General features: G+C 41.8%; 1 protein-coding gene across 1 annotated transcript in view; it reads left to right on the top strand.

The window, feature by feature from the left end:
- Positions 1-10,738: 10,738 nt before the first annotated feature.
- Positions 10,739-22,003, top strand: part of LOC139479602 (hemicentin-1-like) — an 80,619-nt gene continuing 69,354 nt past the window's right edge. The window contains exon 1 of the mRNA XM_071262445.1: positions 10,739-10,969. Coding sequence (XP_071118546.1) covers positions 10,915-10,969 — 55 coding nt within the window. The 5' untranslated portion in view covers positions 10,739-10,914. The remainder of the gene's footprint in view (positions 10,970-22,003) is intronic.

The raw sequence follows: 22,003 nt of genomic DNA, 5'->3' as shown, positions 1-22,003 counted from the left end.
GGTATGACATTCACGTTGTTTTGTTGAAGAGAATCCCGAACAAGTCGAGCAATATGAGGCCGGGCGTTGTCATGTTGAAAGGTAATGCCTGGGCCATGACGACGAAAAAACGGTAGAACAACAAGGTCGATGATCTCGTCGCGGTAGCGCTGTCCATTGAGATTTCCCTCTACCACTATCAAACAGGTCCTCTGTCTTGCTGTAATCCCACACCATACCATAACGCTGCCGCCCCCGAACCGATCTTCTTCCATGACACAATTATTGACGTAACGTCAATACATGGCCGTCCAGCGTAGACGCTGTCTGTATCAGTGTAGACGTGCTTGGCGGTGGTTTCCTGTCAAAATGGGACGTCTGGCGGGTCATCTGGCGACAATCCCTGCACATCTGAGGCGGCGACGTACGGTTTGTGAAGATATTCGTCGAAGGCCAGGGATGCTTCTTGCAGTCACTGTTGCAGGCTGGAATCGATTTCGTAGGTGTGTTGTTCGAATCCAGTTGTCTTGTCGATTATTGGTTACGCGTGGCCTGCCACTGCGAGGATGGTCTCTGACTTCATTCGTCTGTTGCCAACGTTGCGATACGTTAAATTGTCTTGCAACATCACGTTGACTCGATCCTGCTTCAAGCATACCAATGGCTCACAGACGCTCATTTTCGGACAGGCGTGGCATTTCGTAATGTTGAATAATTGCGTAATTTTGTTGTTTTTCTGAGTGGTTGTTGTCAGCACGATGCTAAACAATGCATATGGAATTCCGTTAACGCACATGTTTTTATACCCATTCTTGGGTAGTGAAATGCATGGGGCTTGCATAAAAGTCAACTTTTGCATGGAATGCATGCTCTTCTGTAGCAGTTGCGTTTTTGTGACTTGATTCCATACATGTACTACAATATTGAAAACCAAACTTTATTTATTTGAAAAATGCACTAAGATATTGGTGTCACAGGAACTTTTGTTGTTGAGTATATGTTTTAATTGAATCCTAAAACATTCAACTGAATTCTTCTTTCTTCCCAGGATGATGGTCCTTCAAACTGACAACATTAAGTTCTTAAGCACAATCAAGATTTATTCCTTATTTGGCAGGTGGTGTCTCCCCAGGGGTCAGCCATTGTTTCCTCCTGCAGACGTTCCTGGGTTTCAGAGGGATCCGTGGTTGTTGCCGTTCCCATGAATTCCTCATCCCGATCTCTACAAGCCTATCACGCTTCACAGTGGGGAACATTCAACGCCAGCAGGTTTGTAGAATGTAAGTAAAAGACGTAGGTTAAATCAACGCCGAGGGGATAATCGTCCCCCCAATTCCCCCCAACCATACTACCCACGTTGCCTGACCATCCACTCCAGGGATCACCTGTCTGCTGTTTTGGAAGCTATTTTGAGGAGGATGACCTGGATTCCTCATATCTGAGCCAAGCTTTAATTCACAGATAGGATGTTGCGGTTCCGGTACATGTTTTGGCACAACTTCAGGACAAAACTCCGCACTTGACGGGTTCCATGCTCATTGAGTAGTTCCAGCATGCAGCATTCTGGCTTATCCGTGGTGCGTGTTAACTCTCTCATGAAAACCAAGACGTACCTTGCAGGTGTGACTAGGTTCATTGTTGTAGTCGTGTTAAATCCGCATGGACCAAGTAGGTGAGGTGAGGTGAAATGGGGTTTAACGTCGCGTCCACGATTATTGCACTTATATAGCGACGTGCATGTACGTGTGTGTTTGTGTGGCTGCTTGTACTAGTCTGATGCCGATTTATAGTGCTAGCACGCTGAGATACCATGCCGCAGTTTAACATGAATACCCCACTCAGACACAGTATACTGACTCCGAGCCGACCAGTCCTTGTTTTAGCCCCTTAATACCGAGCGCCAGACTGGGTAACATCAAGTACCATCTTTTAACGTCTTTTGGTATGACGCGGCTGGGGATCGAACCCCGGACCCTCCGCTCTCCGGGCAGACGCTCTACCACTAGACCACGGAGGCGGTCTCCATGGACCAAGTAATACAAATATGTGTATATCATTGCACATCATGCAATATTTCATCTATTGTTTTCGGCGATTCATGACGAGGGATTTAATGACATTTAAAGCCCGCACCTGAGTTTGTTATAGTCTCATATAAATGCTTGAAGGGGAATTTATCTATCCAGACTAAAACCGATTTTTGCACATCACTTTTCACTTACTTTAAAATGGTGAATGTCTTTGTACACTTTTTCGTACACGAAAAAAGGTCTCCCGAATCGGTGTAGGTCGATGTTCATGATTTCAATCATTGGATTGTCTGGTCCAGACTCGATAATTTACGCCGTCATATACCTCGACTATTGCTGAGTGCGGCGTTAAAGAACAAACAAACAAACAAACAAGCAACAATGCATGAGCTGCATGCACTGATCGAGAGTCGAATTATGCTCGGGATTAATTCTTGGAAAGAAAACTGCGGGGAAGTCACGTGAGATCTCGGGCTTTGCTCACTTTCATGCTTACCCCAGATTTCATTCCTCGGGTTTTACAGTCTCGAGCATAAGCGATGAGTAGTGTTATATATAATAATAAATCCAACTATAATACATCAAAACCCCGTTAATCCGGACATGACCTTTTAATGTGAAATCGTCCGTATAAAGGGGTACTAGCCTTAGACAAATTAACAGTTCCAGCATCATTGACTCAAATCCCACAGCGCCTGCTTGCTGAATATGTATAATTTAGCAGGTAATGATTTAAGAAATGTCACAGCAATAATGTTTCAGTCACAGTAATTAAGGTATTCAAACATCTAGAACTAGACAGACGCAGGATTCAGACCACCACAAACCTGAGATTTGACGTCGCTTTCAAGATTATTGCCCTTATATAGCAACGTGCATGTACGTGTGTGTGTGGTGGAGGGGGTGGTGGTGTGTGTGTGTGTGTGTGTGTGTGCTTGCGTGCGTGCGTGTATGGGGTGTGTGTGTGTGTGTGTGTGCGTGCGTGCGTGCGTGCGTGCGTGCGTGCTTGCGTGCGTGTAGCTGCTTGTACTAGTCCGACTAAGTGCTAGCTGAATACCATGCCCCAGTTTAACATGGATACCCGCCTCGGACACTATTCTGACTCGTAGCAATATCTGTCTATATACAAAGGGTTCGTTGAGTCTGACATTTAGTAAATGGTAAATGTATAATCAATGTTAAGTAAATAAGTACTTATCATTATTTTTGTAGTTAATAACAGTTACTGACATAACATAATTCGAGCAAATGAGAACTTTTAGTTAATCGTTTAACTATGGAATCTTAGTAGGGACATTGTCGCCCTTACAAAACCAGGCAAAACGTGTCATAATTATCCAAAGCACGACAATGTGACATTTCGTCCATTTGTCGCGTTGAAGCACTTTGGTAAAAATATTCAATATTCAAAGCGCGACAATGCGACAAAGCGCGACAATGCGAAAAAAGGTCCAAATGTTGCACTGTCGCGCTTTGGTTAACGAAGTATTTTGCTTGTTTTTGTAATGGCGACAACGTGCGTGACAATGCCCCTTCTACTATTTCATTGTCAGCATTCTTTCCTGCAGCAATGTCAGGGGGAACTGTACTGTGGCGAAACGTTGTCTGGGTCAATGTGTAGTGCTGGAGGGTGCGCCGGGTACGATGGGTGAGTGAGTGAGTGAGTATGGTTTTACGCCGCTTTTAGCAATATTCCAGCAATATCACGGCGGGGGACACCAGAAATGGGCTTCACACATTGTCCCCATGTCGGGAATCGAACCCGGGTCTTCGGCGTGACGAGCCAACGCTTTAACCAATAGGCTGCCCGACCGCCCCCCGGGTACAATGGAATACTAGAACACCAGGCCGCCTTCATATAGCTGGAATAATGTTGCGTGCCACGTTAAACATCAAACAAACAAATAAACTAAGGATAGGGTGATTAATTTTCTGACATGGTCATGGTCACGCGGCTCGTGGGTAGTTGCTCATTTTGTCAATCACTGGTTGACCAGACCCAGATTACTGTCAACAGTGTTCTTGCCATAGTGACTGCGGTGTAAAACAGCATTCATTTATTTCAATATATGCTGCAGTTGCATTTTAAATCTAATTCAAGGTGGTTACATAATTATGTCTTTATGTTTTGAACATATACGCAGCTATTCTCCGATTTGCAAGGAAAGCTGGACTATGTGACATTTCCTGTGAACATATCAAAATTAATATTATTGTTATTCTAATCAGATAATATTGACTCCCGGCACGTCACAATAAATGACGGACAAACAAACTGACACCCTTTAACATAAACAGCCGGGGAAGGGAGAGAGAGAGAGAGAGAGAGAGAGAGAGAGAGAGAGAGAGAGAGAGAGAGAGAGAGTATACACGTGAAAATTGGGTTTGATGAAAAAATATTCAATTTTTTTTTAAATAAGCGTTACTAGTTTGAATACAGTCTCCTTAGCACTGCAAACTTAAGGTCCAAAACACAACTATGATACCCGTATTGAATACATCACCATCGAATAACCATTTCTTGTTTGTTACATTGTTAGCTACCATCAAACATGGATGTGTAATTTCTTTTGCCCGGCAGGTAACAGTTAACAACTGATAACTTATTAAACACAAGCAACATCATCCATGTGCACTGACACTTTTGGGAGGTCAAACTGGACTCGGTCCGAGCGCAAGGAACTCTGTAATTAAATGGTCAAGCCTTATTGACCCAATTGGGCAGACGGGCCTAGCTAATTCCATAGGCTCCTCACGATAAAGAATAACGCCCGCATCAATATTCGTGGCTTGACCGACGCTTCCTGCGGCGCCTTGAGAAGATGGAAATCAAACAATTTGTTCTCCTCGTCGTCAGTGGTCACTGAGGCCAACTGAATGAGTGACCTCCTGGTCGTTCAGGATAACGCGCGCGTGGTGAGATGGACATATGATTAATGTATGTTTACATTGATGATTCCGGTGAACTGAGTCTTTTCTAATAGAGTGAAACCTTGTTACTTCGCATTTCATTAACTCGATATATCGTATTAACGATGTAACTCTACGGTTCCGACGCAATCCACATTCACACTCTGCTTGTCTCGAACTACGGATTACTCGATATATAGTTTAAAAAGATGTAATTATGGTTCCAGAAGAGTTATGTTGATGCTATAGTCTAGTATTAGTCTTTTTTTCTCGAGGCATGGTTAAATCAATATATTGTTTACAAAGATGTAACTATGGTTGCGACGGAGTCTTGTTTATTCAGTGGTCTAATATATCAGTACTTTGTTTGTATCGAACGACGGTTAATTCGTAATAAATCGTGAAAGGCGATGTTACTCTATGTTTCCGACTCAGTCTTCACTGTCGAATATCAGCACACTGCATATCTCGAACTACGAGTCCTGGTCATAATGATCTTGTCAGTCTTAATCAATACAATTGTCTTATATGGCCACTCTGCTTGTATCGAACCACGGATGACTGAAATGACGTTGAAGGCTTCAAGTTAACGAGGTTTCACCACCGTTCTACTTATTTTAAGGGATAAGGAAGACCCAGTCGTCTGAGGCATCGTGATTCGCTGTGCAGAGTTGCGTCCCTTGGGCACGCCAGAAAACCATGATCGTGGGTTCGAATCCCGGTTCCCCCCGATTATGTTTCTAGGTTTGTCAGCACCATACCCATGCTCGTGGGTTTTACAGAAGCGGTAAACGTCTGAGACCTGCATCACTTCGGGCTTTCCTCCCAAATTAAGCTGACACGCTGCGATATAACTGTAATACTGTTGAAAGCGGCGTTAAACCCAACTCACTCACTCACTTTACTTTTTTCACAGATCAATAACGATTTTTAATTTGTGATTGTACGACATAATCATAATTTAAACAGATTAACAAGTTATTACCATTGTCTCTGATATCATTACTCTACAACAATGCCCTACATATATATTATCCATAGGATAAAGGAAAATATAGATGAAAACCAAAGATGATTGAAACGTACACGTAATGGACACGCCCTCCAGCGGTTTGGCTGAGCATATATGTTATGTCAAGGATCAAGTCGATTGTTTTGACAACTTGCAGAATAACATTTCGGTTGGGCGTAGTATTTTCTGATTTCGACCATTTGTAATGGCGGCTGATCAGCCGGGTAATGAAAAAAGGCTGTGTAAATATCGAGTCCGACATTGAGGTATTAGATGCTGCGTTGCACCCCGAGCTGTTTGATCAGCGTATAGTCAGTCACCAAGTGGATATAATCCTATTTATTAGATATATGTCAGCTCGTAACGGATCCGGGCCCCAAAATGTGAAACTCGGTCTTAGCGGTTTATTCATGATAATACAGAAATAAATCTTCCAGCATAAGGATGAGATGAAGTTCCTTATCCTTTGTAAGAAGTCCACAATGAGTGAGTGAGGTTTTACGCCTTCAGCACCCAGTTGGGAATCGAAGTCTGGTTTCGATGTGACGAGATGACACTTTAACCACCTGATAACATAAGTTCCCTAGGTTGTGTGTGTGTGTGTGTGTGTGTGTGTGTGTGTGTGTGTGTACACTAGTCCGGACTAATGCTGATTTTATTGTGCTAGCCCATTGAGGAGATACCATGACAGGAGGAGCTACCATTTTAACAGGATACCCTACTCAGACACAGTATATTGACTCCTCGCCGACCAGTCCTGGTTTTTAGCCCCTTAGTGTCGGGCAAAACAAGCTTTCAACGTCTGTCTCGGAGGGGGCACGGGTGGCCCAGTCGTCTAAGGCGTTGCGATCCGCTGTGCAGAGTTGCGTCCCTTGGGCGCGCCAGAAACATATGATTGTGGGTTCGAATTCCGGTTCGCCCCGATTATGTTTTTAGGTTTGTTAGCATCATGCCCGTCCTCGGGGTTTCACCATAGTGGTGAACGTGTGAGACCTGCATCACTTCGGGCTTTCCTCCCACATTAAGCTGACATGCCGTCATATAACTGGAATACTGTTAAAAGCGGCGTTTAAACTAATTCATTCACTAATTTACTCTGTCTCGGATGCGGCTCGAACCAACGGCTTTTGCTTTCCGAACAGACGCTCCACCACAAGACCACACGGGCACCATACCCATTCACACTATTTGCACATGTATTAAATCCTGTCAAGGCTGTCATTGACTATAGCCATGTTACATGTTTAGATTAATGTGCAACAAAACATTTCAGTAAACAGACAAACACAGAGCGGTTTTAACGAAATGAACCAATCTTTCTGCGGCATCCAATTCGCCCCGGTGTAGTCCCCCTTTAAATGCTTCATGTCGCTTTTTTACAGCTTCGTTGATAATAAAACATCTGCCACAATAAAATATTCCGAAAATGAAGTTCAGTTCGCAGATAGGGAATATTTGTTGAAGTCAAACACACATGACAATCCGGCGCGACACAATCCGGTTCTCATCTGACCAAAGTAATAGTGTGCGTGTAGACTTCAGATTAATCTCGACGCCATCTTAAGAATGAAATTCACGCATTTTGCCATGTCCCTAACCATGACAGACAAACACCAGCTTGTGTTTTAATTTACGGACACAGACATTTTCCCTGCTCAATGTATTAGAGATTAACTGTTTTCTTGTATATCATTAGAAATCACTTCAATATTACAAACACACTACTCGGGAATTTAATTCCACGCTTTCCCGCGCTTTGTTTATTTATGTTTACGAAACTTGCACTCTTGGACCCTATACATAAACACCAGCCTTCGAAAATAAATAAATACATCGCAAACGAAACACTAGATTTATTTCAAAATTTAAACTTCTTAATAACGGTACTATTTCCCTGCTTCAGTTGCCGCATCAATATGCCACGTGGTTATACTCAGAGGGGACGTTTACTGTGAAAACAACTGATATTCAAAACCTCGTTCAAACTATCAGCGTGTAATTTGAAGTAATGCAGGAACTCTAAACAAACAACATCTCTTCCAGTTTCACATATTATTTAAGTTTTGTAAATTGCTTTGCAATGCAGATTTGAAATTCTTAATAAAAAATATATTTTTCATCGAGTTTCGAAAATATATTATTCTGGCAAAACTGCACATAAGGCTATTTGATTTGATAAGGAGAATATAAATGCCCTTTTATTTTAGAATGTAAATGCATTGAGTGTATGTGGTTTGGAGTGATTATGGTGTCAACAGTTCCGCGGAAAAGATATTCAAATGTATTCCTACAAATGGCACGGCGTGACGGTTTATAAGCATGGTTTATGTGCATACAAACCCCACATCGGCTGGAACATTTACAAACACGCCTTGCTACATACCAGCAAGTGTCTCCATTAGATCACCACACTCTGTGTGTAATTATCAGAACACTTGTCTAATTGCTCTCACAATGATAATTATCTAAGACTTCCAACAATGGCTGTAACTTATGCATAATTCGCCCAAGGATAGGGGTAATTCGTTTAGACCTTTAGTTAGACTTGGGTGATCACATATTTGAAATGACATGCTAATTATCATAGGAATAATTTGATAAGCTGCCCAACTCCCCTTCTCTATCTCGAGATCCTGTACTTCTCGCGGAAATCAATAGATTTAGTTTAGCCAGCTATCGATCCTTCTACCGAACACACCCCATTTTTCTTCAGGGGTTAGTAGTTGGTCGTAAACGACAAATATTGATACCATTTACAGAACAGAGAATCATGATGAATCATCAGTGAACGCGGGATGATTTTTTTGGTCTGAATCTGGGACGCGCAACAATACTTTACAGGGGCTGGTTGATCAACAAGTTGATAGGCTGTGCTTAACACGGATGACGTTTTATGTACACTTCAAGACACACATTGACTTGAATAGTGCCAGTTTACGAGATGTGGACTTTGGTACACAAGACGGAGATTCGTTACTAAGTACCGGTATGATGCTGATATCCCTGTGTGCATTATCGAATCTTGAATATTGCCAGCATATTTTAGCACAGTTATTATAACACGTCTTCACAACATACGTTCCAAATTAAAGAACCTCCAATCCAATAGCAACAAAGGTCGATAACGAACCCCAGTCTTAGAAGGTGCGCGTGCGTGCGTATGAGGCGAGCTGGTGTGGTATAGGGTGGAAGTCTCTGAGTATGAATTAAATGAGTATTTGACAAAGCTAAAAGTTTTAAGATAAACATTTTGAGATAGAAATTCCAGACTCAAGTAAATTGTTGCTATAAGTTATCTAATAGCTAAACCACACTGGAGAACCAAGTTAACTCAAGCTAAACCACACTGGAGATAAACCACACTGGAGACCCAAGTTAACTAATATCTAAACCACCCTGGAGACCCAAGTTAACTGTAGCTAAACCACACTGGAGAACCAAGTTAACTGTAGCTAAACCACACTGGAGAACCAAGTTAAGCTAAACCACCCCGGAGACCGAAGTTAACTGTAGCAAAGCCACTCAGGAGACCCAACTTAACAGTAGCTAAACCTCCCTGGAGACCCAACTTAACTGTAGCTAAACACCACTGGAGACCCAAGTTAACTGTAGCTAAACCACACTGGAGAACCAAGTTAACTCAAGCTAAGCCACACTGGAGACCCAAGTTAACTAATAGCTAAACCACCATGAAGACCCAAGTTAACTGTAGCTAAACCACCCTGGAGACCCTCGTTAACTAATAGCTAACCACACTGGAGACCCAAGTTAATTGTAGCTAAACCAACCTGGAGATCCAAGTTATCTAACAGCTAACCACCCTGGAGACCCAAGTTAATTGTAGCTAAACCACACTGGAGACCCAAGTTAACTGTAGCTAAACCACCCCGGAGACCCAAGTTAATTGTAGCTAAACCACACTGGAGACCCAAGTTAATTGTAGCTAAACCACCCAGGAAACCCAGGTTAATTGTAACTTCACCATACTGGAGACCCAAGTTATCTAATAGCTAAACCACACGCTAGACACACGTTAACTGTAGCTAAACAATCCTGAAGACCAACGTTAACTATAGTTAATCAACACTGAAGACTCAATTAATTTTACCGTAGATAAATCGATCCTGAAGAACGAAGTTATCTATTGCTTGCCCTATCATGATAGCTTTTGCTATAACACTCTGCTAAACCAACACTAAAGATCCAAATTACATATACCACGAAGGCTTAACGAAACTGACAGTTGCATTTAGACAGTTACGTTAAGCTAATTATACATAGGGGAAAAGACACTCAACCGACATCCTTGGCAAGTTCCTAAGATGAGCCTGGGCTCCAATCCTGAACGAGAGAGAAGCAGATAGGACAGAGTTCTATTAATCGGTACTGATCCTTTAAAGGCTTAACAAATATGGACAACCGAATCACAAGTCAATCTGGCGCAAAGTAAAATTTAATGAAAACGATATTTGTTCTGCAATAATATTAACACTACGTTTTGTTCGCTACATAAAAGAATAAATCAATTAAATCATTTCACGCGCACGTATACATTTTGACGCAATTGGACTTCTGCGAAATGAGAAAATCCCTGTTTTGTAAAAATCAATTTCAGAATCAGCACAAGCAAAATGTTCACGTGCAGCCTTGCTTCTGAGAAATATATCCCTGACCCCGATCTAGAAAAATGTTGAAAATAACGATAACTGAGACTCTATGGGACCATGAAAAAGTTGCCTCTCCTCCCGCTCTGTTACTTGTCTAGCGTCCCGAGCAGGGAAGAGCGCGTCAGTGATCCCTCTCCCCATCCTCTCACTCTCTCCACCGCTCATCTGGGTCAGCGCCGTGCCGAGTTTAGGGATGACATATTCCCGGTAGCGCAAGGCCGAGCACAAAGCAGCACTGGGAGTAAAGCTGCCTTAATACAATAACAGTTATTGAGGAACATTTACAGGGATAACAGCTACTTGAACCAGCGGCAATATGTGGCTGTGGATTTTATACTTATATTTTGGAATCGTGGCAGCGAGTGAGAATGGTAAGTTTGATTATATTCTTTGGATAGTTTGTGTGTATGTTTCTGTCGATCATCGGTCAGTCTCTGGCTGCTGACAGAAGAGTTGATGGTGCCTGGTTTCCAAAAAGCGAGCACTTTCCCAGTAGTGGGCATAAGCTTTCTTATGTCTTTGAGGCTAATATTTTTACTTTATGATCTAGAAATGATCTTTTACTAAACAAACATTTTTTTTACAATTTTTTAACATTACAGATGCAGATGTGATTAGTTTCTTTTTAATATGTTTTCAAAAACTATAGTTAGTCTCTTTGAATAGTTCTTTTATCGATTGATGGCTTTTGATGAGCTTTTCGCGTGGAATCTACACACGATGCTCGGGATTCAAATGTAGTCATCAGTTATGAGGTATACTTTCATACATCTGCCCACCTAGGAAACAGAACAGGAATAATTTGCATAGTGCACCAAGTTGTCCCTGGTTAGGATTACACATTTAATCACTTCCTATTACCCAGTGCACGTTGCACAGAAAAGTTAGATGCGGTTACAGAACCTTGCCTAACCGCACGCAGAAGCCATGTTTATACACCACAGACAAGGAGATTCTAAAGTATACATTTATATATATGAGAAGGGCAACGGTGAGGCTAACATATGTCATACTCTTTCATCTGGAGTTCCTCGTGGGTTCAGCATCAGCAACATGCTGTGAACGTATGCGTACTTTATATAACAGTCCCCGTGAAGTTGCAGCGTCTTTGAAGGCTCGGCAGTCTTCAGACGTCTTGGAGATGTCTCATGGCCCATGGCCTATTTTGTAGCGTCGGTCTCGCCCTACTTGTCACCGGTTCCAGACAGCTTCTGTTCCGATAACAGTTTCCATGGTGTAATAAATCACCCCAAGGCACAATATGACGAAAACAGGGTTCACTATTGTTTTAGTATCGGGTAGCAATGTTAAGCACTGTTACTAGCACATACGTACAGTGAAATTCAAAGGCATGTTCAAACTTTTATTCCCTGGGTGTATTGACGTGTCTGTTATACCAAGACGATAGAGATATATATTTTTTAGAAATGGGTAAAAACGTTTATGTCCCAGCGTTGTATGGGGTCGCGGCGAAATGGGGGTCATAATCAGAGGAATGACTTGTATCCGAGGACTTTGACTCGCTGTTTGCTCTTATAATGGGGGACATGTGGTCTTGCTTTGAGGATATCCGATCAATGGGAGGGTGATATCGGTGACGTCTGTACGCTTCATGCTGTTATCTACGTTGCACGTGCGCGACGGCGACGCCATGGGTGAAAGTGAGGTCGTTCTCTCTTGATGGGGATTAGCTCTGACGTATCCTTTCCTCTTACATTTCCAATGTCGTGTTCCTGCAATGTCAATATTGGTTTTGCCGGAAACTAGTGATCGGCGTTAAATTGTTAGCGTTTGTAAGCTGTTTAACTCGTTCAACAATTGGTTCGCGCAAAGTGTATGCACTGTTCATGTAAGTTAGACGCGAGTCAAATGTACGTTGTTTGTTTTATGAGCAATGGCGACGCAATAGACTTTCAGGTGAATACATGTTAGTACTCTTGAATAGGGATCTGGGTTGCGTCCCTTGACCTTGACAGGATCCGCTAATCGGTGTTGCGAATCCGTTTGTAGCACTATACCAATACTCTTTGTACCAACAACGTGGTAAACGCTTCAGATTTTCTTCAAAGTGCCCCCTCCCCATGAAGCCGCAATAAAACAGATAATAACAGAAATATCGGTTCAAAATGTCTTTCATATTAGGCACATATCATTTAATATGCTATATATGACGGGGGTTGGTTGGGGTTTTTCTGTTCCGTGGCTCCGTGGTCTAGTAGAAGAGCGGAAGATCCGGGGTTCGATACCCGGTCGCGTCATACCAAAAGACGTCAAAAGTTTTTACTTGTTGTTACCCTGCCTGAAGCTCGGCATTTAGGGGTAAAACAAGGACCGGTCGGCTGGGAGTTAGTATACTGTGTCTGAGTGGGGTATTCATGTTAAACTGCAGCATGGTATCTCTGTGAGCTAGCACTATAAACAAGTGCATGCTCGTCGCTATATAATATCGCAATAGAGCAATTATCTTGGACGCGACGTTATACCCCGTTTCACTTCACCTCACCTCTTCTTGACAAACAATTTTTTTCTCTGAAGGGGGAGTCAAAACATGTTTCACACATAGCGTTATTTTCAGAACAACCAGCATGACAAAAGAGCACGATTTATTTGGGGTAAAAACTAAGAACATATTTTTGTCATTATTTCCGAGAACTAATGATTGTTTCACCCCTCTAGAATGTCAAACGGTCGCCCCATAAGTCAGGGAGGTTATGAAACATTTTTAACGGTCTCGTTTTCCCTGCACATCACTTCTCGCAAGACAATGTATGAATGCCCAGTGGGACAATAATCCCCCTAAGTGTATAGTTAGTGTTTCTGATGAGTGATACCCCACGTGTAGGTACTCTCACAAGCGAGTTCGGGGTTATATGATCTGAATAGGAGGATCCGAACAATAGCAATTTGGTTGAAGAATGTTTTGTGAAGATGGCACGTAATGATAAAAACGTGGGAGAATTTGTTTCAGCGTTTTGTTTCCAGTTTAAAGACTGCGTGTGAGCAAGCCTCACATACATCTGAGGTTATTTTGAAACATCTACAAGACCTCGAACAAGAATAACTTAAATATTCGTTCTGTTGAGACTAGCCTCCACGGGCTGGTTCATGCAGTGCCAAGTGAGGAAAGACTTGCTTTACGTCTCGTTCCATTAAATTTAGACAGCCATACAAATGTCTTTAATTGTCGAAGTCGTCGAAACATTATATGACCTTTTGAGACATGCATTCTTTTCTCATAAAGGAGGAGAGAAAACATATCTTTGGAAACACAAGAGTGAGTGAGTATGTTTTAAGCCGCTTTTAGCAATATTTCAGCAATATCACGGCGGGGGACACCAGAAATGGGCTTCACACATTGTATCCATGTTGGGAATCGAACCCGGGTCTTCGGGGTAATGAGCGAACGCTTTAACCACTAGGCTACCCGACCGCCACGGAAACACAAGACAATGAGACAACACTTTGTATTATATAGTACTGGAACTTTTTTCTTTCAGAAGCTAACAACCCATTCCACCCCCTTAAGATCAAATTGAAGGTTCCTTATTAATATTTGTCATGAGAAATTTCGATTTTTAATTTGGTAAACATTCCAAAAGTTAAAAATGGTCCAACTAGCCAAGCCTATGATCTGCAAACGTTTTGTAACTGGGATAGTTAGCCACTTATAACCAGAGATGGAACAGTTTGCAAGAAATTATCTGTAATCATGTAATATGCCTACTCGATAGTCACTTCGCCTTCCATCCTACATAAGTTATATCCCCAAACACTGGATATGTAAAGACAAATATATCTGAATTTTAAATAAACTTCCCCAATAAGGCTTGTCTGTGTTTCACTGTCAACAGCTGTCTACAGCCATGGATGATTGATAGTGACACATAGTTTGCGGAAGGATGCATTATCAGGGAGTTGATCGGTTCTCGACTTCTTGTTTGTCGCAAACCTAAACACAACCGCCATCTTGGATTTATCAGCCGTCGCGTATATTCAACTATCAAATGAAATCTGGCGCTCTTTGTTCAGCCGTGGCATAGCTGGCCACAGTTGTTCGCATTATAATTTCACAAAATGTTATTTATCCCCTGCTGTGTATACGATTTACGACGCCCTGTTGATATAGCGACAAAGGCCACGACAGCGTGCATCTCTACTCGCTTCGCTGCACGTGCTGTGACGTTATCATTCTAATTATGATAATTGATCTGCCGACATTTAAGTCCCGTTATTTGATTACCATTGTGACTTCCAATCGACGTAACTGTATTTTCTTCGTCGGGTTATTTTTACAGTTTCCACATGTTGGTATTAAATCACAGCTGCTCAAAATCCCCGATAATCATGGATTTGATTTTTTACGGCTACTGGTTTTATAACAGTAATCAGCGTAAATCACAGTCAAATGATTCATCCCGAGGACTTCGCCTCGTGCAACGTTTTGACAAGTACTGCAGCCAGACAAAGGATGAAGTATAGTCGTTATTAACGCATTCGGGTTGCCACTCGGCCACTTCACTTGTCATCAAGGCCTTACTTTAAATGACAAAGTTATAAGTAATTGTCTCTGTGTCTATCTTTAGCTTTTGTTCTTTCGGTGTGGTTTCATCAGTGAGTTGTTTGGTGACGGTTTGAGAAGCCACAGTGATGCATGTCATGATACCTATATATGTAATATTTACGTTATTGTAACAATATCCTATATAACTTTCAAACTACCACTCAAAGTAGACCTTGTGTCTTAGCTTTCCGGGTATTATATGTACTCGCAAACGGTTAATTCAACTCATACGAATGTTCCAAGCGTCGTAAAGGATAAATATGTTGATATTCCATTCTTGTTCCGTATCTCACGCCCATAGAGGGTCCATTACCATTGACCAGTTCTCGTGGAGAGGCGAGGGTAGTTCAGTGGGTATTGCTAATACTGGTTCGATTCCCAAAACCGATTCTTGTTTACCCTCGACCTGATCTTGCTTCCATAAGTGCTTGAGGGGGTTTAACTGAATATTATTATATTAATTATCATGTATCAATACCAATATTACAATACACTACTGATATTTTCCCGATCTGTTTTACAGACGAATATTTCTAAAAATTCAGATATATGATGTCTACATAAACATGTACATACATTACTCTATGTAAGATCTTTATGCATTAAAATTTATTTACGTATGCATATTCATTAGTGTTTATGTTTACACATATATATGGCCTCAGTAAACCGCTTACTTCCAATGCCTGCTTGGGTTAAAAGTTCTACAGTACCAAATCTACTCAGACTCTACAAGCCAAACAATCAATGGTCTTGCTATGCGAGTCGTACAACACACCGTTCTGGCATTACACCACCCCGTGAGCAGTAATTCAGGCAGTGCATATTTACATAAGCAAATAAGTTGCCAGATACCAACTGATGCGTCTTATATCATTGGCTGTCTGGAAACAAGATAACCGAACTTCAACTTTGCCAGATGAGATTGTGCCTACACTGCATCGACCGTCTGACAAAAAGTAGTGCATATGGATATATACAGTTAGTCTTCAAGACCCTAGAGAATAAATTAAAAAATAAACTTTAACTTTATTTCAATAACTTAATGTTAGGCTATTATACAACCTGGTATATTGCCATATCGGTCTCTAGAAAAAGGGTTTTGTTAAAGAAATATACTCATGCAAACAAAAAACGGAACATATAAAAAGAGAAGCACTGCCTTACGTGACATTCATACACTATTTCCGAACATTTCATTTATGTATGCTGACATGAAGATATTCCTCTACTTTTTCCCATCAGTATATAATGCGGAAATGAGGGCTGACTGGAGTTTTAAATTCCTGCAACTGGCACAGATTAATGTAACACCTCATTAGCGACATGTTTTGTGTATCATCTCACTGCAGATTCCTCCCCTTGGTTACCACTCGCCTCCCCCACCCAGCCTCCCCCACCCACCCAGTTTCCCTCCCAACCGCTCCCCACAGCATCCAATATCCCCCACCCCTGCTGTGATACTGAGGTTAGAGTCATTGCCTCACTCGTTAAGTTCTCATTTTACCCAACTGTACTAGACGCCCAATATAATCTATGCCTTCACGTTAACGTTCAATTACTGCAATTGTATTGCCACACGACATTGACTTACCTGTAGTAACCAAGCTGACATGCTTTCTTCCTTGTTCCTTTGCTGATCTGTTTTGATATTTATATAGACTAACATCTAGTCTCTGAAATGAACATATCGTACATAAAAAAAAACCAGTTGTTCAGTTATCTTAATAAAAATATAATAAAAAGGAGCCCAGTGACTCTCTTCATTTTCAGATACTGATACTGCAGTGATCTAGACTTGCCAAACATTATAGACTTGCATGGGCTGTATTTCATATATATTTGTATCAGGGTCTGTAAGACAGACTAATATTTATATTGTCCCTGTGACTTGAGCTGATGCACCTACGTATAATTAAACTTAAATGTACGTCTCTGTGCAAGTATAGAATCTTTTTTGCTTCCTGTTTCTTAAAAGTAGCCATCTAGCGCTCTTCTCAAGCGCTGCTTAATACAACAGCAATGCTTACATTATTGTGATATGTTAGAGTCAGAAGTGTCCAAACTGCCCAAACGAGAATTCCATGGACATGAATGATGTATTTTGGTCACGTGTTACCTTTGGTCTTCCAGTCTTTAAGTACTGATCGATGGTTTCTTTAAGCAAGGAACGTCTGTGGTTATCATTTGGATGACAGTGGAACCCCCTTGGCTTATCCCTACCGCTGCTATGATCTGCTGAATTCCAGACTGATCCTTGGTTGGCAGCACCATGCCCTGTTCTTGGGTTTCATCAAAGCGGTAAACGTGTAGGTCCCGCCTGGGCTTTCCTCCGTAAATACTGTTCAAAGAGGCGTTAAACCCAACGTACTTTTAGGAGAGTAGTTCTATATACCAAGAGCATTACCCTAGGATAGGCTAACATTTGGTCTCTAAAATGAAAATATTTTACGATTTTAAGCTAAATTGGCCTTTCATATATCGTACAAAGGAAGACAGAGAACCTCTTGCCAAAGTTTTGCCAGCTTGCTTGAGTTTTCGCATAGATATATTTCCGGGACTCTACATGACACTAAATCCGAACGATGTTGCAAAAACGGTACCGTCCGGATAAAAGAGAATTTACTTACAACTCTCCAGCCCCGATATGGTTCCGTGTTCTGGTTAGAGACCACATATTGAAATCATCCTGAATTCATTGGTTATTTCACGGAAGACAGTTAAGATAAGTCATACACACACACTTGTTAATGTCGCTATTGTTTCTTCAAGGACCGGCATCATGATTCTATCAAAACCCCATTAGCACCAGAACGATAGCAAATGATGTACGACCTTTGTCCGTTCCTATGTGTCAGAAGTCATAATGACAAGAGAGAACAGAAAATAATTGTCGCCCTGATGTATTGCCCATCAAAGAGTCTGTGATTATGATTGTATTATATTGGTATGATCTTGTAAGCCATGGATTTGGGAGTCGAGTCCCGGGGCTGTTTACCTGGAAGCTCTGGCGTCCGGTAATGTTGATATCATATCCTGGTGTTCACGGATGGCAAAGGACGAGGGATCAAGACTTGATGATAACCTCAAACCAGATATGGAGCCTCATGTTTTCAGAGCCAGATTTCCCTTCGAGGACGCAAGATGTACGCCATAATAAACACATCGGCAGGCTGATGGGGCTTAGAACCTTGCGTCAGTGTTGTACACCTGTGTTGGTCGGATGTGAAGGGAGGGTGTTATTGAGGATGTTCATAGCTAGACATCCTCCTCACTGGCCCCCCCCCCCCCCTCCCCAACTCCCTCCACACCCCTCAAGTTGCATCTTGGGAGTGCTTAAAATGGTGTAGGACATGGGTGGTCGGATAACTCTTTAATCTAGATCAATCTCACTCGAGCCAGCTGAGGCCATCTGCGAGGCGCAATGCTATAACGCGTCATGCACACATTTATGAAACTTTTGAAACAGGTTTATGTGAAATTGTTTTCCAAATGTCACCAGTCTTGTTACAACACACACCGACGTGTGTACCACACTCCATTGTCTCCATTTGGTGACGAGTTAATTGACACAACTGCGCCTTGTGTTGACTCAAGGAAAATTACTGTCGCCATTAATTGTCAGTGTAAATGTCACTCGCTACTTCGTTGAAGTATTGAACACTTTCGCCGTATTGTTGTCGTAAATGTGTCAATGTGACCCTCGAATGTGACAATACAAGATGTTGTATATCTTCATTGCGAAAATTCGTCACCACACGCCCCTTTCCGTAACCTGAAAGAAGATTCGTCCCTCTATCGTTGAATGTTATGTGCGAAGTTACGACAAACCAATCAGAATGCGCGCATGTACTTCAAGTACTTCGGTCAAAGAATCCCTGAGGAATAAGTTTTTATTTTACACACGTCTTGCATTCAAACAATTACCCTAGACACATTTATGAAATGTGTTCAATCATACTGTATAAATACCGTAAGACCCGATGTGTTTTAAATAACATCTGGAATATATATGACATGGGGGGGGGGGGGGGGGGGGGAGATACGTGAATCATTACGCAATGAGTTGCAATTTCGTAGCTGTATCTGAAATCAGCATAGGGAATTTTTTTATTTTTAGAGTCAAGAAGGATATTGTGTAATATAAGATTTCAGAGACTAAATGTTAGTCTACATTCTTGACTATTCTTGGCGATACATGGCTCCCACAATTTCTTGTCCTCAACCCGAAAACACCCCGAAACAGCCACGAATGTCCCGAGTCAACTACGAATCACGTAAGAATTAAGTAAGAAAAACACGATTCCCCAAGGACCAGGACAAGGGCCACACGTGCTCTCCGTTGAACCTCCATGGTGGAAATGATGGGTTGGTCAGCCTTTCGAATCCCCCAAGAAAAGTACCGATTTTCGCAAACTACTAAATATGTCGTGTTAGTCGTATCTTATTCGTTGCGATCGTCCTAAATTCGTACATGCATTCGGCATATTCGTAACTTAGTCGTAGGTGATTCGTACAAGTCGTGCATTATCCGTACATGAATCTTGTAATCCGTACATGTTTCTGAACCCATTCAGGGGAGTTCTTCATATTGTTCAACCCGATTTGCCACGAGTTTTCGTAACTCCGTCGTACGTTTGACGTAACTGCTTCCTACCGATTCTCCACGAAAGTTACATTTTTGGCCGAATCATCATGAATTTCGAAAGTTTCCGATTCGGGGTGATTCGGGATATTCGTAGTCGTAGTGAAAGGGGTGCATAACACGAGTTGTCACGAATGCATTGAATGCATTACAAAGCGAGTAAACAGTACAGCATACTTAGATCCCTTTAAGTACTTTAAGTTTTATCACCACAGACCAAAGATAATAATAGTTTTTTATCGTAAATGTGCCAGAGGTTAGTCTCTTTTACGCCACATTGAAAGTCTCCAGTTATATCACGGTGTGGCAGTTTAATGTGGGAGCTAAGCCTATGGGCCCTAGACGTTTACCACGCAAAAACATGGGTATGGCAAATCATGGATGATGGTGAATCACAGCGGATCACAACAGCGACAGGGATGATGCCGAGGACACACCCCGGCAAGCACCATCACTATTGATTCTGTTTGGCAGTGCGCCGGCCTTTAGTCTGTCATTCAGACCCTGAAACAAATATATCCAATGCAATTCTATAATGTTTTGCAAGTCTAGATTACTGCAATAACGGGTCTGAAAATGAAGAAAATCTCTGGGCTCCATTTTATTATATTTTATAACTATAATTTAACAACTTTCTTTCTGTAAAATCTGTTCATTTCAGAGACTAGATGTCAGTCTAGCCGACCTTGTCAAATGTACCTGAAATTCGTATCCGGCGTTACAGAGGCAGCTGAGGCTGCATCCGGGGATGCCAACTCTGAAACTGACTTGTGTGTCCTCGTTCTAAGACGGCCTAGGTTGACGCTCTTTATCATGCATGTTCAAGGCCTGTTCACACATTATCGACCATGCTATAAATGCCAATGGCTACCAAATTCTTTTCATGAAACCTTGCCGTGTTTCTTCACTTTATTTGAATATTTTATATAGAAATGATACTCAAGGTCACGTATATGGCATCTATTGTTGGACAGTATGTGGTTAATGGTATGGTGTGTTCATGAAAAGAATACTTGGTTAATCCTTCTGACAAGAATGGAAAAAAATGTTAATAATCACAAAAAGCACACGAAAAGTCTACTCTTAATTACTGACAGAGGTACAAGGGTCATTCTTGCTTCACAAAAATGTCCATCCAACATTGGTATATTACTGTCAAACTAACTATTTGTGTTGGTACCAAGAGGTACAAAGTGCCCCCTGTTTGTCTCAAGAACTGACTCAAATCGTGATGGTCAGGTTCTGTGACTTGGTTCCATCTTACCCGGTGACGTTGATCTTTGCTCATGATTTCAATCTCTGGATTGCCATGTTAGACTCGTTTATGTACATACCGTCCTGACAAAGCCGAAGATCTGCTAACGTTTAACAATATTCACTCACCTTCTCGAGTGTACTACATATACTCAGTTTCCTAAAGACGAACCCCAATTTGTTTCAGGCGAAAAAAACTATTCAAAAAATGCCCCCTAGAAGCATGTTTCCAGTAGCCCCACGAGAAGACTTGACACAGTTCCCAGTGCACGTGTATCAGGGGAAGTCAGTCTTGTAGCGTGTCATGTTACTGTAACGACTTTCCCATCCATAGCCACATTATTTCTGACGTCATGAGTTTCATCAGCTGTGTTCTCAGCATCCAAAATGTAACTGTATCTGTTGCTTCTGAGATGTCATGACGACAGCAAGGGTGCAGACCGTTTGCATCTCACAGACAAATGAGCAAATAAAATAAACGCGAGTACGAACTTATGGTTTTGCGGACAAAGAACATGAAAAAAACCGTTCCTTTTAGTAACGCCTTTCAGTACATAATGTCATTCTGAGTCTCCAAGGTCGCAATTATTGCCTGTGTGGATTGACGAGAAAGGCATTCCTCTAGCGACAAGTAGAGTGGAATGAGGTTGGCTAACACAAGAACATAGAATTCAAACGTTGTTCAATGGGTAATGAATACTGCCCACTTGGTTCTGACAGTGTTTGAAAATGTGCGGCGTTCGCTCCCGTGTTATCAAAGGCCATGGCGGTCTCTGATATTGCCTGCTCAAAGAGGAAGCAGGTTCTACCATCAAATTAATTCCACTGCCGAACAGTTATATGATGGGGAGATGCGGGTTGGGGTGGTGATTTGCCTAATTCCATTATTATGTCCTTAACCCTGTACCAAGTGTAAGTTGATATTGAAACAGTGTTTTGCAGCCA

Source organism: Haliotis cracherodii, unplaced genomic scaffold (assembly GCF_022045235.1).
Source record: "Haliotis cracherodii isolate W230 unplaced genomic scaffold, xgHalCrac1.p SCAF_1, whole genome shotgun sequence".
NCBI lineage: Eukaryota > Metazoa > Mollusca > Gastropoda > Lepetellida > Haliotidae > Haliotis > Haliotis cracherodii.
Note: the sequence above shows the minus strand (reverse complement) of the source record. Positions and strands in the feature narration are given on the sequence as shown.